The 15848-nt window shown below is 42.2% G+C and overlaps 1 protein-coding gene across 4 annotated transcripts in view; it reads right to left on the bottom strand.

The window, feature by feature from the left end:
• The window catches only part of ate1 (arginyltransferase 1), a 46173-nt gene that overhangs the window by 15320 nt on the left and 15005 nt on the right, over positions 1-15848 (bottom strand). For all 4 annotated transcript variants that reach the window (XM_029520812.1, XM_029520814.1, XM_029520815.1 and 1 more), the window contains 3 exons: positions 13160-13192; positions 7885-8066; positions 4271-4370 (listed from right to left, as the gene is read on the bottom strand). In XM_029520812.1, the coding sequence (XP_029376672.1) occupies positions 4271-4370; positions 7885-8066; positions 13160-13192 (315 nt within the window). The remainder of the gene's footprint in view (positions 1-4270; positions 4371-7884; positions 8067-13159; positions 13193-15848) is intronic.

Raw genomic sequence — 15848 nt, 5'->3', positions numbered from 1 at the left:
CTAATGAAACAGTAAGTACATCTTTGCCAGCTGCTGAAGTGGGGTTATTGGAGGGCAAAGGAATAAAATATGGATTGAGCTAAAATGTTGGTTAATGTGGTTGTTAATGGTTTAGGATAACCATCCTAATGTGGATCATATCAACAGCTGAAGTCAATCTTACGTACTATAAGAACATGAAAACTGTTGAGACTGTGCAGTGTTTGTTCACATTTGACCACAACATATAGAATCATGCAAAAAAAATATGCTGCAGGACATTTCAGGCAAAGATCAAAAAGCCTGAGAATTGAGCTTTCAGTTAGTCTGTCTGAAGTCATGAGAGTGGTTCATTTAGATGACTTTCAGCTACACATGAGAGGCAATGTGAAGAAAAGAAGAATGGCAGGAGGGCCAAGGCCTTTGGTCTCATTTAGCCTCCAACAGCTTCACCTTCTGCTCTCTACAGCTCAACATCAGAAGGCCAGGCAGGGCTGGGGAGGGCCGAAGGACCAGGGACAGGAGCCAGGGGCAGGATGTCACGTCTAACCCTGCACCCAGCAGCCAAACCAGCAAGGCTCTGTGGGACGCTGCGTCCCAGCTTTGAGAACAAAGAAGAGGGTCTGACACTGGCCAGGCAAGTGCCCTGTTCCTGGCTGGACTCCAAGTCTTCTAGGACCCTTTAAGGCTGCTCTGCAGGACCATGTCCAGGCTTTGGCACTGCTCAGAGGTTTTTAACCCCTCACACATGAGGCTGTTCCCCAGGGCATGCAGAGATGTGACCCGGCAGAAAGAACTTTCTTCCCAACACGAACCACAAAAACACACCAAGATGGAAACACAGATAAGAGTCAGTCCACTGTAGCTTTTTGTGTTTTTGCTAATGCAGCATCTTCTTCACAACCTTCCCACTTCTTCGTATAGTTTCACACAGTCTAGTCCTCAAACAAACCCACAGCTCAGGTGGAGAGTTACGGTGTCAATCTACTACTAGCTTTAAAAACTCAACAGCACTTTTAACAATGCTGCTCATATCAGTTACATAAACAATGCATTTATATTGCTCCTCAGCGAAAGAGAAAAAGAGTGTACTGTACAAACAATTGTGTGAAATTCCTTTTTTTTTTTTTTTTTTAAGTATTTCTCTCAGCATGTTGGGTTGGACCGTTTAAGCTTCATATAACTGACCGTGATTAGGATCATAGTTCTCAATTGGAGATTTTACAGCACAAACTGAAGAAATATTTGTCCTTAAATATGTTGAGTTTGCGAGCTCACACACTACTCCTTTTGTTATTATTTTTCAATGATTTAAGTACTTTCCTATGCATCCAAATTTCCAATTGTTTACAAAGTGGTGCTTTTCACACCCCAGTTTTGTGTGTGAAAAGCACCACTTTAGCATGCACAGAGGGCCCAAACAGAGGGGATTGTTCTTCGTCTTTAAATATATCCACATTAGTTTGGACATGGTCTCAGAAAGTGATGGGTACAGAGGGTTCCCAAAGAAGTGGCAAGTCAAATAGAGGGGGTAGGTGGATGAAATGGAGAGAGGGAGTGGTGTTAGAGGAGTCTGAGTGGTGTCCAGCAGAGTTCAAGTGCTGGTGTTTTGGTCCTTAAAGAGGCAAGCAGCAGGACTGAGATCCAGAAACCAGTAAACCCCCAACACAATGACAGCGGAGTTCTGAGGCTCCCCATCTTTGAAACTCGAACAATTCCACAGTATGTCTGTGCATTAATGAACTACTCAGGCTCATATGCAAATCAGACAATGGAGGGAGACACTGCATGCGCTGAGTGTGTTTGAGCGTGGGTTTGTTTCTGTGGGAGTGTGAGAGCCCAAAGGTGGGAACTGGGCAACCTTCTCACCCTTGTTCTGTGTTCCTCCCCAAGGGTAAAATGGGAAGAAGTGGGGAGGCTGCGAACAAGATGCTGCAATGCCAAACGCACAAAAACCAGATATGGGGGGTTGGGGAGTAAATGCCAGTAGAGGGGGGTAGGTGGGGGTAGGTGCTGTGGTTACAGCGTTCTCAGACAAACACCGTGATCAAGATTCAACACACAGACACAGAAACTGAGCAAACACACTCACACGCATTCCATACACAGACTCCCGAACTGGGAAAATGAGCGAGCACAATGGAAACTCTAAAACAAGATGTAAATGGAGAAAAAGGTGTGGCATTTTGCCATAATCCCCAAAAAGACATCACTCTCCCATGGGCAAGGACAAACTCTGGGAAGATCTAAATGAAATAGAGGTATTAGTTGATGGATTAATGAATGAATGGAATTGCTTCCTTTCAGCGTCCTCCTGAAGCTACAGATTTTTAAGTGGTGTTTGTGTTTGTGTATTAAGCAGCTCAACTACATTTGTGTAAAAATATGCATTTATTGGTGAATGTATGTCATACACTTCTTCCTTAAGATTTGAGCCGCTGCTGTGAGCATGACCTTTCCATCAAGCTTTAATGTGTTCACCAGCCTCGTCCTCTCTTCCTTTCCTGTGCTTACAATTATTTTTTTTCTCTGATACTGCTTCTATTCTGGTACTCAATTTATCAAATCTACCTGCACTGTTTTTAGTCATCTTAACATGGTTTTACAGAAAATGACTGAGCTGTTTGGTTGTAAAATCCTCTCAATGTACCTCTGATTATGACAGACTGCAGACCTCTCATAACCAGTTTATCTTTCAGGTAAAGTGTTGTTTATGCACCTTGGTAAGTGTGACTAAGCTGGATGCACCTAGACTAACCAGGCCTGGTATTAACATCTATCTTGGGTGATGTGATCACAAGTGGACAGCTCAAAGTTCAGGTGAATTCAGACAACTTTGAGATGTGATCACTCAGACCGCATGGTGGTCTGGGCCACATGTGGCCAGATTCTTTTTGCAGTATGAAGGCAAATGGATCCTGGGCCACATTAAGGGACCACCTACTCAACTAACATCCTCTGCCACAGCCTGATTAGTCTCACCGCAGCTTCATAATGAACTGAAAATATTTTACCATTTCAAATGGTTATAGCATGGCTTCACTGTAGAGCTGTGAGCAGAGCATTGATTCATTTTGGCCATATGCACACACACACGCACAAATATGTCTCTCTCTCTCTCTCTCTCTCTCTCTCTCTCCTTCATACACAACTATATTGACAACACACTATCAGATTGTCAACAAAAAACTCTGGATACCTTTTAATTTGCTCATAAAGCATGAAGTGATATCCGATCACAAGTGATCATTGGAGGCACATGTAAGGATGCATGTCGAGAAGCCAGAGTCGAGACAGCAAAATTCACAACTGTAATACATGATAAATTAAGCAGGTACGCGTATTCAACTGGAAAAGAAAGCACGTAAGTAACCCCCTGTTGAGGCCTTCACACCTATAATAACAAAAGTAGACAAGTAAAATAGTGGCAGGGGAGGGAGCGGGCTCTTTCCCCTTCATTATAGGCAGGCAGTTTGGACATTTCATGCCTCTCAGGATAACAGAAACCTGTAAGATGCAGAAGCACACCACTTTGGTCGGTAGCCTAAGTAGTGAGGGCTAGTTCAGCCAGGAGGGCAATGGACAGAGCAAGGGAGAGAGATAGATACTACTGATAAAGATAAATACTGTGCAAGAGTGATGAACACATTTCTTTAAACTGCAGGATCGTCCTAATGTGCCAGCTGAACTTCACCATTTTAACAGGAGCTCTTACAGCTAAGAATGCAGTGCAAAACAGATCATCTCTCACAAACAGAGATAAGTTGTGGAAGTGGGGCTCAGTGTAAATCATTAAAACAGCAAACAGACGGGGCAGAAGCATTTGTCTCACGCGAAATGGGCTTGTACATCAAAATGTTCTCTGTATATCACTGTGGCATTTTGTCACGCGGGGAACATTTCTGTGAAATATTACAAACAAAGCATGCAAACACAACATCGTTGGGCTTGCTGATGTACATCCATTAAAAAGAGTTGTCATGATCACAGAAATTCAAAATCTAATACAGGCAAGAGGAATACTAATTTGTATGGTTGCCATCATGTTTGAGAATGGGCAAGACAACAGAGATATAGACTAGGATCTAGTTTTACCACAGCTCTTAGTTTAAAATATTAAAAAGGAACTACTACTGTGATAAAATGTGGAAATGGAAACATTTCGATCAAAGAATTGAATACATAGCTGCACAATTCAATTTCAGCTTTTTAATGCGTGTTTGTTCTAAAAGAATAAAGTTCACATGAGCTACAGCTGAAAAACATGAGATGTGTTGCAGGTGACTCATACCTTGTAGCGCATCTTGGGACAGGAGTGAATATAAAAGCCCAGGTAGTAGTAGGAAAGCTTAGGGGACTGTTTCTGCAGCTGCCTTGTGAAGGTGATCTCCCTGCGTTGGAACACACATCAACACACCTTTTCAACATGGTAGTGCAAAGAAAGAGACTTTTTACACGCTCTCAGAGACAGCACACATTTGTCATGCATTAACCATCATTTTGGCATTAGTTAAACAAGGAGCATAATTTATACTTTCTTAACTAAGATTAAAGCTTATTACATTTTAATCAAAGTGGTTTTCATTGTGTTTTAGCTGCGAATATATGCATGTGCAATTAAAACATTAATGATTGATCAGAAATTATCAGCAGGTTAGAGGTGGTTTTTAAATCACTGAAGACAATAAACCAGAAAAAAGTTAAGGGCCATTTAGGATATATTAATTTCTATTAGAATATGTGAGTGTAAATGCAGCACTGAGAAATAAAATGGGTAAGAGCAACTCTTGTCTAGAGCAGTGCCCAGGCTGAGGAAGTAAACACCCTCAATCAAAAAGGCAGCTTTTCTTGGTCTCATTTCATTACACAAAAACAACTGCCTTCTCTCTATCGGCATTGAGCCCTTGAGCTGAAATGGAGGTGGTGAAAAAAGAGGGAGAGAGCGTGTAAAATAAAGATTTAGAACTTGGAAGATTTACACAGCTTCTTCAAATACAGTAAATGTCTTGCTTGCTTTATTTTTCCCCAATAGTTTCTTCCTTAATTGCATCCTTTTACTAAAAGCCTATTTTCCCCCTTTTCCCTCCACCATTTCCTTCACTATTCCATAACTAAATTCCAGCTCCTCTTTCTTCTCCCTTTTTGTTTCACTCTTCCTTCCACCCTTCTGTGTTTCACCCGCTTAAATGAAGGGGGGAGAATTCTCTTTCTTACAATACTTAAGAGAGAGAGAAAGAGGCCTTAAAATAAAATAGATGCACTGAAAAATAAGACGTGGGACAAAGCAGGCCAAGGCAGGGAGGGGTAAAGAGAGGGGGAGAGAGAGCAGGAGGAGAATATAAAAGAGGGGGGTCAAGAAAGAGAAAGGGAGGAAGAAGAGAGGCAGCTAGAGCGAGGTGCTAGAAGGTCACCCGCTTGCTGCCAGGTTCCTGGGTTCCCATCCCCTCTCCACAAAAGGGCCCGGCAGGCCTGAATTGGCGGAGGGGGGTCAAGAGAGGCGAGGGGCCCATTCACAAAAAAAAAAAAATAAAAAAAAATACAGCACCCCCCTCCTTCACTTGAGGCCTTCACACCCCCACCTCCCCCCCATGGCAGCAGCTTGAATCCACCATTATCCCCTCTTCAGCCATCTGACACTCCAGCACAAGCCAATTATCAAGCCCTCTGCTCCTGCACAGCTTCGTTCATACTGATGTGCATACACACAAACACCCAGACACAAAAGGCCCATAATAGTGCACACCACAAGGTACTTACTGCAGCCTCGCATGCATGCGGAAACATTTCATTACTGAAAACTACAAGAACAGTGTTGGTACAGTGTTGATTTGCCAAATATAAAATACAGCGGAAGCTACTACTTTGGAAAGTACACAGAAGCTTATTTAACCAAGAAAATTAGCCTAAACTCACACAGCACATGTATATACTCAATATGAAAAGCTAGGGGTTTCCAAAGCCAGCCTGCTGAATCAAGATGGGTTCAATCCAGGCTTTCTGATGGATAAGCCATCACTATGTAGAACCCAGTGTGTTTCCAATGCTTCGTTTGTTTGCTCTGGCAAAACAGCTGTCAAAAACGCTCAATCGGGAACCCTTAAAAACTGGAACTGTACAAAGATGGAAGTAGGTTAAAGCCAAATGAACTGAATCACACACAAAATAAACAAAAAAAGCTGCCTGCAGTTACAATCACTTATGTGAGAGGATGCATCAGTGAGAAAGCCATGTGTACAGAGCCTCTTTGGGTTTAAAAAATGTTGCTTTGCATCTGCTGAATTTTGCAGGTGCAAGCTGGCTACGAAGACTTGGAAAGCTACATTTGAACTTAAACTAAATTCTTTTTTCTAAAAAGTACACCCAATTACATTAGAACCTATAAAATAATCTAAAAAATACTGCACCAGAGGTTTTAACCAGTTCAAATCCAAGTTCCATCCTTAGTGTTATTTATTATAACACAAGCTTACTGTAGACATCTATATATACTGCATTATGTGCTATATCAACAGATGCCAAATACTCAAGGACTTGGATCAGGGTCAGGGGAAGCACAACATAACAGGACATCCCCATAAGAAAGTGATCCAGGTTTGACACCAGCTGTGTTTTCTACACAGAGCTGCAGGCATGTCATTATACGCCTCTTTTCTTTTCTTCTCCTCCTCCTCCGTCTTCTTCTCTCCTTGAAGCCAGAGGCAGAAGGAGCAACAACCCTGCAAGAAATTTCTCAACATCCCCCTCTCCTGTTTCTAATGCTGAATCACATGTGCTACAGGAGACCAAAACACATACAGCTCTCAACTTGCTCAACGTGCTTTTGTAATGGTTAACATACATGATTAAACAGAACTGTAGAGCCATCCAAAATCTACGTCTGTTTTCCCAGAAGACAACGGGGAGAAAATGCCAAACCAATCAGGGTTCCTGCTCTGCTTAGAAAAAAAAAAAAAAAAGGGGGTACTGTTGTCTATGGTTGAACAGCCCTGGTTCTATTTCATTTGGGCTTGGTGTGGAGAAGCAAAACTATATAATGTAATGAGTGTTTCTACAAGTTCCTAAATGTGTGTCTATGTAGAGGGCTGAACATTCATTCAGTACAGTAAGTCTTGGACATTGTCAGCCATAAGAAGCAGACTAGGGAGTGTCCAGACCTGATCAAAGGCCCGGGTTCTGGTGTCTGTAAGCAAACGGGAGGATTTCACTCCTGCTGGCTCCCTTCTCCAAGGCCTCCTCCGCACACCAAGCACTCTGTTACTTTTGGAGTTAGACTGTGTATGTATGATGACCAGGGTGTTTCCTCTACATGAGCAGAGCCTGTCTGCTCTGGCTGACTTTGTGCCTGATGTGCTCATATACGAAGACTTGCAACTTACACAAAAACACCTGTACACAGTAACTTTGAAGCAGAGCTCAGTCTTGCACATCTGTGCAGAAATATTTTAAAAAGACTTTCTCACATTATTGTGTTACATTTTACAGGAAACAGCAGATATGTGTGCCTGAAGTCTACGCGTGTGTTCTCTTATTTCATCTTGGCAGAGAGCTGTCGTCAGCTGAACCACAAGCAGAGCACTGCCTCAACCAATCAAGTCCGAAGAAAGAGGTATTTTTCTCAACCTAAAGTACTATGGCTCTTATGGTATAGAGTTCTAAGGAAAGATCAAATGTGGGAGGGAGTCAGGAGGAGGGCAAGTTAAGAGGAGGGCAAATGTCAGAAAATGAGAAGAGAGGAACAAGAAAAGAAAGAACAAAGAAATTAGCCAAAAACAACAGGGAAAAGCACAGCATTCCCACTTCTGCCTCTGATAAATAATTACCCTATTCATTTAAGCCGATGGCTTACACCATTTTCTAGCTAACACAGAAGGGAATATGTGGCTCATCAAAATCCTGGAAACCAACCTGAGAGCAGAGTAGGAGCCCAGAGACAGCGAGGCAAAGTCTGGGTGGTAGTACAGGTAGACAGAAGACACACAGGTAGGTAAGATGTCGATCACCCCCACAGCCACAATGCGTCCGTCAAGCCAGTACTGCTGATGGAAGGAGCCATATCCCACCTCAGGACCATCAGGAGAGTGTTCTGCCTGCAAAGAGAGAAAAACAGCAAGAGATGGTGGTCACTGGTCAAAACGGTAATAGCACTCTTGTGTGCAATACAGGCTGCATGTAAAACATATAAATCACAGCAGAATGAGCATGTGGTATTTAAAAGGATTGTTTTCACTTTCTTGCACTGATCTACTTTCCCTGTCGTACAGACACACACCTGTACGATGGTCGATGGTGTATTATAACCTCAGCTTTTCCCTGCCAGGCCTCACGCATTATGTGTGGGGGTGTACAGTAGCCTCACATTCAGCCTGCTAATGGCTCCCAAATGTGGAGCAAGAGCAGGAGCAGAGTGGAGTTGGGGGTAGAGGAGGAGGGGTATATTGGTCACAGAAACACTCCAGGAGAGGACTTTTTAATAAAAGGCCCTGCATGAGCAAAATCCATTTCACCAGGCGGTAGTGGAGTGTTGCCAAGCTTTCTCTTACATATGTCTGTGTCTGCTCTCTCTGTGAGGCATGAAAGAATGTGGGCGTAGGTGAATCTATCCCTGAATCTATCCCATTATTATAACAGTTAAGTGTTTGACACACTTTGAGTTTCTCATAGGGATCCACATGCTGGGGTTTTCAATCAAGGCGCTTGAGTGCTTTTATCACAGAGGCTTAAGATGAGAGTCTTGGGGTTAGGGTTAAAAGTCATGTTAAGCTAAGGTATTGGTTGATCTTTGTGTATTTGTGTGAGTGTATGTTGGTTGGTTTTCAGCGCTCAAGTAACAGGATCCTTCTCCTTCGCCAACTATCATCTGGACCCAGTTAAATAACGCAGACGCTGCTAGTTATCACAACACAGAAAGCTAGCTCTCTTATCCAGCACGTACACTGGACCCACACTCTAACAAAACTAAACATGACCAAATAGAAACAAGGTCCATACACACACACACACCCTGCAGCTCTGTGACCCCAGAGGGCTGAACATCACCAATGGGGTGACTGTGTGCCACATTCCTCTTTAGCACCATGTAAGGTTTTCTTAAGTAGAGCAGGTAATATAAACATATATGCCTCTAGCTCAGGGCCTTGGACACCCAGGTCTGATTTCCTGTCTGACACAATGCCTGCCATATATTCTTTTTTATGTCTGGGTAATTGGGTGGGGAGGGATGATTATATCGTCTAAATGCTCCTCCACATCACAGGACACATGATATGACATAGAGATGATGTGGGTTTACTGCACATTAGCTGTGAATGACTGGCAGACAGACTAAAAAGAGAATATGGAACAGAAAGATGAACAGTTATGTTGGGGGGTTGGGGACTGATGGGGGTGTTGAAAGGTGACAGACACCACATCTGGAGCAAGCATCGCACTCTATGTGGCTATGTGTGTGTGAGTGTGCGTGTGTGCTTGTGTGTCTTAGAGGCTGAGGGAGCTGTCCGTCTGTATAAGCAGGCAGCTTGTTATGCCTTGGCACCAGTTCTCCCAGAAACACTGGAGGCTTTGTCAGAGGCCCCACGGCATCATTTAGGGGTTGGAAGTAAAAGGAAAAGGGAGCCAAACAGCGATCAGTGTGTGTAAGAGAGGGAGATTTTTCATACCTCACCTCCAGTATGCATGCAAGTGTGTGATTTCTGGTGAAACAGAAGTAATAGCTGCCTGATAGCTGTTTGTTTATAAGTTTATAGCACGTTCAAGGCCGATCTTGTCTGACTGACCTGTGCGTCACCTCCGACGACAGCTTAATGATTGTGTCCTTGCCACTGCGACAACAATCTAAACATTATCTGGAGCACATCAAACCGCACCAGATCTGCCACTGCAGCCCCAAATCGCTCACACATGGTCTAAATACAAGGCCATTTGAGCACAGAGGTAGTCTTCTCCATGTTTGTTCCTGCCTGCTTAGAGAGACGCCAGTAATAACAACTTATGTAAAATTGTCTGAAACAAAAGACCTAGTCTAAGATATTTACTGTCAGATTCTCATTTGCCTCATAGCAACAACACAAAGTCTAACAGCTTAGGTATGAAGTTGCGTATTGCAATAAAATAGCTTGCTGAATTAGATGATGAAAAAACTGTTTATATCAAGTTTAACATGGTGTCGTTGCAGAAAAACGACAAACTCAACAAATGCATTCCACTTTATAGAAACGGCTACGATGGGTATTCTCGCCTCGTGCATAACATTTCCTGGACAGTAAAGTATGTGACTGAAAAGACAAACTGGATCAAATGAACAAATGCTAGGGCTTGGATGTGTCACATAGTAGTCTAGGGAGAGATTTTAGAAATAGCCATGTGCCTTATCTCGTATCCTGACAACACTTACACAATATCTTTATTTTTTTCAGTTTTGTTTGACATTTTAAAGATGTTACTTTCAATATTACAACATGCACTAACACCCAACTGCTTCCTGTGATGGGTGTTTTATTGAGTCAATTGTGCTCAGCATATTTACTATAGTTCCCTGTTGTAGATAAACAGGATTTTGCTTCTCAGTTGCTTTTACGTGGAAATGAATTGCCCAAGAATGAGTTTTTTCTGCTAATCCTCAAATCTGTGTGGCTCTGATTTATCGGAAATTGCTGTACAAATTCTGCTGTTGTGACTGAGGCACTGACCATCAACTGCTATAGAACTAAATGAAGCTGACCAACATGTAAAATTAATGATGTGCTTATTTTTGCAGCTGAAGCAATTATGATATGACTCACAATTTTAGTTGGAAGGCTGCTTTTTTATTTTTTTATTTTTTTATTTTTTTTTGCATTTTCTCTGAGGGAAATGTAAAAATTATGTAATTTTTTGGGTCTAAAAGAATGTTCCCTTACATCTGGAGGATTATTTGTAGAACATATTACACCTTAATAAAGAAAAAATGGGCACACAACTATATATAAACACACATAACAAGACCTGCCAAAAGGCTGCAGGTGTAACATAGTTGACACCATGAGCATCTGTTATTGTCACAATGCAAACCTACCAATTTCAGCCTTGCTGTAAAGTGAAATTCATTTCAGTATTTAACTCATTTACAGAAGTCTCATGTTGTTTAACTCTAGATGAAACCGGAGGGCCTTTCCTGTTTTTGGCATACAGATGAGGCATGTACAGAGTCTGTGAGTCTGTGGTCATTAAAGTGGTATGTCATATGGTGAATTTCCTGCTGATGTGCATTTCATTTATTTTACATTATGAAAATTTCATCCTCTTCCTCTCAGGAAGTGAACTCACAAAAACAGACATAGAGCTTCAGAGGAGTGGCCAAGGGCCTGGATCTATAAAAAAGAAACTAAGTGATTAATTGGTGAACACCTCTGTTGATGAGTTTTTGCCCCTTGGGTAGACACATCAGGAGGCTGTAAAGACAAATAAATAGCAACAGAGTGTGCGAACCCCCCACAGCACATAAAACACAGAGTTTTCTTGACCTAACCAGGACCAAGTGCAGTGAGAGACACATGCATGATAACTGCTCATCATGTTTGCAGATAGTGATGTGCCCCTGCTGATCAGACAAGACGAATGCGTTTTTTTCCTTGTCTGTTTGTTTAAATGGAAGCTATTAAAATAGTAAAACAAAACAGAGGAATCAGTTGCAGGAGATGTAAATTATGTCTGAGTTTCAGCACGAATCCTCACCAATTTCGGTGCACAGGAAAAAAACAAACAAACAAGTCAGAAAACCTGGGTCTTAATTAGCTGCACTTGAATTTCTACGTATGTTGTTTGCATACATTTGTATAAATGCAAGCTTACATGTGAGCTGATCAACCACACAGTATGCAGGTCCATGTGGTGAGTGTCTGTGTGTATTTTAATAGCACCCTGATTGGAGGCAGATGGAGGCCAACACGCAGAGGTAGCACAGAAAGCCATGCATAATAACTCTGAAATGGAAAGCATTTTGAGAAGACAAGGAGAGAGAGATCAGAAAGAGTAATACAAACGAGTTGGGAGAAAGGAGGCCAAATGAATGAGGACGGCCCCTTGAACTAGTCTGAGTGAAGGGGACACGGAATTAAGGAAGATGCATGAGGCTGCGGTGCGTGTGCACACATGTGAGTATGTGCAGGGACCTGTGTAATTCACTTGCCTGGGCGTTTGCCTTGACGAGGTGATAAAAGCTTGTTTCCTATAAACACTAATGATGTTCATTAGTGAAGACCTGAGGGGGGCCACGGGGCAGCGCAGAGAGACTGTGGTTGTGTGTTCTGTTGGACCTCAATCCTATTAAAGTGGCTGTTCTACGTGCCCATCCTTGGTCCAATTTATGGTGTAATTATCCCCATCCAGCATGTCCACTAATGTTTCTGAAGGCTGCAGCTCACCAATCCTGCCAAGTGAAGGCCGGCTGCATCCACATTTCACTCAGTGACCGAAGAAAACACACATATCTTAACTATGAATCCTCTTTAACATTTTTCATATTACAACCATCTAAATTTTTAATTTGTGAATAGATTGCCAAAAACATTGCATTAATTAATGCGCCAAAAGCCTCCCATGGAGCCAAAATAATTACTCCTTTTTTGCAAACTAGGCCAATAGCCATCTGTGATGCCCACAGAACTGCCTCATCAGCCTGTAATCTGTAGCACTCCACACAAAGTGAAGAGTGTGTGGTGTGTCCCATTCTGTCAAGGCCAGAGGAAAGAGGACAGAGGACTGATCTGAAGAGCTTGTGCTGAACACAGATGCATCGCAATCTGGACACCACATTTCACCATTTCCCTCCCTCACCCCCCCCTTTCACTTTGACTAGGCTGAATTAAAACCCCTCCAATATGAACGAAAACCCCTTCTGAATCCCTTTAACCCACCCCTAAATCCATCTAGAAGGCTCTTGAAGATTTTCGGGTGGGTAAGTATGACATGCATGAGGGAAACTCATGTGCATATATCCCTTTTGAATGTGTTTGATGAAGAAGTAAATGGTGAAATACATTTTCATAATGTATTAAAAAAAAAATAAAAAATCAGCATCTGCAATTGTAATTTCCGAAAGACCAACTTGTTTATGGAGCACATTATTGTGGGTAACACATGTGGAAGAGGAGTGACATTTAAATGAGTTTTATTAAACTGTCGACAAGCCAAAGGAAATACATACCTCTAGTGGTGAATCACAGAGAAATCTCTGGAACTGCGGAGGGAAATAAAGGAGGGGGTTGGGGGGTGGGGGGCAGAGAGAAAGACAGTTAGTTCTCTGGGTCACCAATCTTCATGAAAAGGTATAAATGAAAACCATACACGTCTCCGTTCCTGCCCTGTGTAATTTATCCCCCACTGCTATACCTCGCTGCGGTGTCACATATCAAACGCAGCCCCCACTCACAAAAAGGCATAAAAAGGAAGATTATATTTGCACAAATGAAAACATTTAGCCTATCAACTTAAGTCCACAATCCAGGGAGGACATAATGACAGCTTGAATAAGCAGCATCACTGATGTCAAAATAACCCATCTCTTAACACACTTTAAAATGCACATCAGATATCAATTATTGGGGGAATAGATGAGTGTAGAAACATTAAATATTTCTTCCATCCCTCTACCACTTCCTGTGCGCCTTCTTTTTTTGGCACCAGAGTTGAGAGCAGTGCGTTTACAGACGAGCTGACCGCAGGGCTGGAGTACAAACATAGCACGCTTCCACGTGCTAAAATCATTCCACAATGACTAGCAGGTAAAGTGGAGGAGTGGGAAGTGATGGACAGTTTTAGTTGGTCCATCTTGCTCTTGTGCACACACATCATGGTTTCAAGCTCATATTTTACAAGGAAATGCAACAATCCAGCTGTGTCATTCACATATGGTATGTTTAACTTTGGGTTCACTGTCTGCATGAGAGAGTGGAGCAGGGGGGTAGAATAGCACCAATGTATCATAAACAGGGGCCCCCAAGAGGGCGGGATATAAATGAACAAAATAAACAGGTCAGGATATACATGATGTTAAACGGCTCACAAAATATTTGGTTACATAATGACACTCCTTATTAACCAATGGCTACCATTAATAAGTGGTTGCTTTTTCTTTTTCTTATATTTTTTTGGAGGGAGGGGTTACCTCACTCAAAACCTGACTCCAACTTTGACTTATTTGGTTTGACTTATACAGGCTCATTAATGGCCCTGTATTTGACAGAATTCCAAATAGCTGTTACTGAGTAGATTTTAAGCATTTCATTAGCTCCCAAAGTTCTACTAATTCAGAGTTTGTTTTTCTCTTCCTGGTTTCTTCCTCTTGTCAAAGTGGAAAAATGGTAATATGGGAAGTTAAGATCGACATCGCAGCACAATGATGGCATTCTTTATACTGGTTTAACTATATTTAACTTTTCACATAATGTTTCACATAATGACACAGCTAACTGTTTGGACATAAATGAGTAGTAATTGGTTTCCATTAAAAACCCAAATTTAGAAATGTCTTCACCTGTATATGAGGCAGTTCTGTACAGTCATGTTTTGGTAGTTGCTGTTACAGTCAAGATGTCCGACAAGTTACTGGAAATTCTCACAAGCACACCAACATGTGCTGTTTGTGTGTGAGTGTGTCTGTGCACAGCGGTACAGCTAGTAATAGTGATGACTGCTGAAGGCATGGTTCACTGGGTGGGACGGTCCTGGCTTCGATGCAACTCAAAATTCTGCCAGTTGCCTGACCTCATCCAAAGTATTTTGTGTGTTTCCCTGTTTGTGCGTCGCAGCTGATGTGTGTGTGTTGGTGACATTGACACAGTGTTCTCCAACACGGGGGCTGTTTTGGCACACACGAGCCCAAGAATGATGCATTGTCATCTGTCATTTCTATTTTACCTTGGCCTGAGGGCAAACACCTAAACAGTTTTCACTGCCTTTCAAACTCGCCCACTAGAGTTGGATTCTCATCAGAAAAAAATTACAAAATCCATAAAATATTAGTTGAGTTAGAGTCATAAAATTATGCAAATCTATAAAACATAAGGATTGAGTCAAAACCTGCTAAGTAAACAAAGCTAAATAAATTCATGCATTGCCACAGTCCACGTAGTTCTTGCTGAGAGGTGTTGTGCTGAGTGTAACAGTCTCACAAACTGTGAAACACAATGCACTTACCCTCGATGCAACCTCACATCAGCGAGGAGGTGAGTAAAGGGGGAGTATGGACAGCATGTAAATGTATTGAAATTTCATTCAAATGATGATGAGAAAAAGGTTTTGCTAGAGATCCATGCTTTCTATGAACAATATGGAAATGAGAGGCTGTTTCAGTTTAGTCCACAATGACCATTGCTCATGCGAAAAAATTCTCATCCAGTTCTCCACCTGTGTTACCAATGCTAGTAAAGTGTAATTTTCCACTCCTAACTCTGCAGTGACTACTGCTTTGCCAGTCAACAAATTACCAACAGCAAAGCCTCCTGATGTGAAAAATTGCCAAAGGGCACAAATGAAACTTTTGTTTAAAACACTTTCCAAAAAAAAAAAAAAAAAGGAGAGAGAAAAGGAAACTAAACGGTTTACCAACAGCTGCAGTTATTAGATGACATCATTTATAGAGGCCATGCTACACTGGCTGCTGCAAGTTTCAAGTGGACTTGGCAGTGAAAAGCTGTATTATTTGATTATTTTATTAGTAGCCTACAAGGGTGAGAACTTGTCATGATGAGCTCTGACACCAAAGAGGATCTCACTGCTCCTCTGACATCACCAGGGGGCTGCTGGGTAATCAAACCAGGAGCAACAAGCAGGCCATCCACTGCTGCATTGACCTTGCTCGATTGGGTGAGGCCGCTCTCCTGGAGCCTGGCAAG

Source organism: Echeneis naucrates, chromosome 15, assembly GCF_900963305.1.
Source record: "Echeneis naucrates chromosome 15, fEcheNa1.1, whole genome shotgun sequence".
Lineage (NCBI taxonomy): Eukaryota > Metazoa > Chordata > Actinopteri > Carangiformes > Echeneidae > Echeneis > Echeneis naucrates.
Note: the sequence above shows the minus strand (reverse complement) of the source record. Positions and strands in the feature narration are given on the sequence as shown.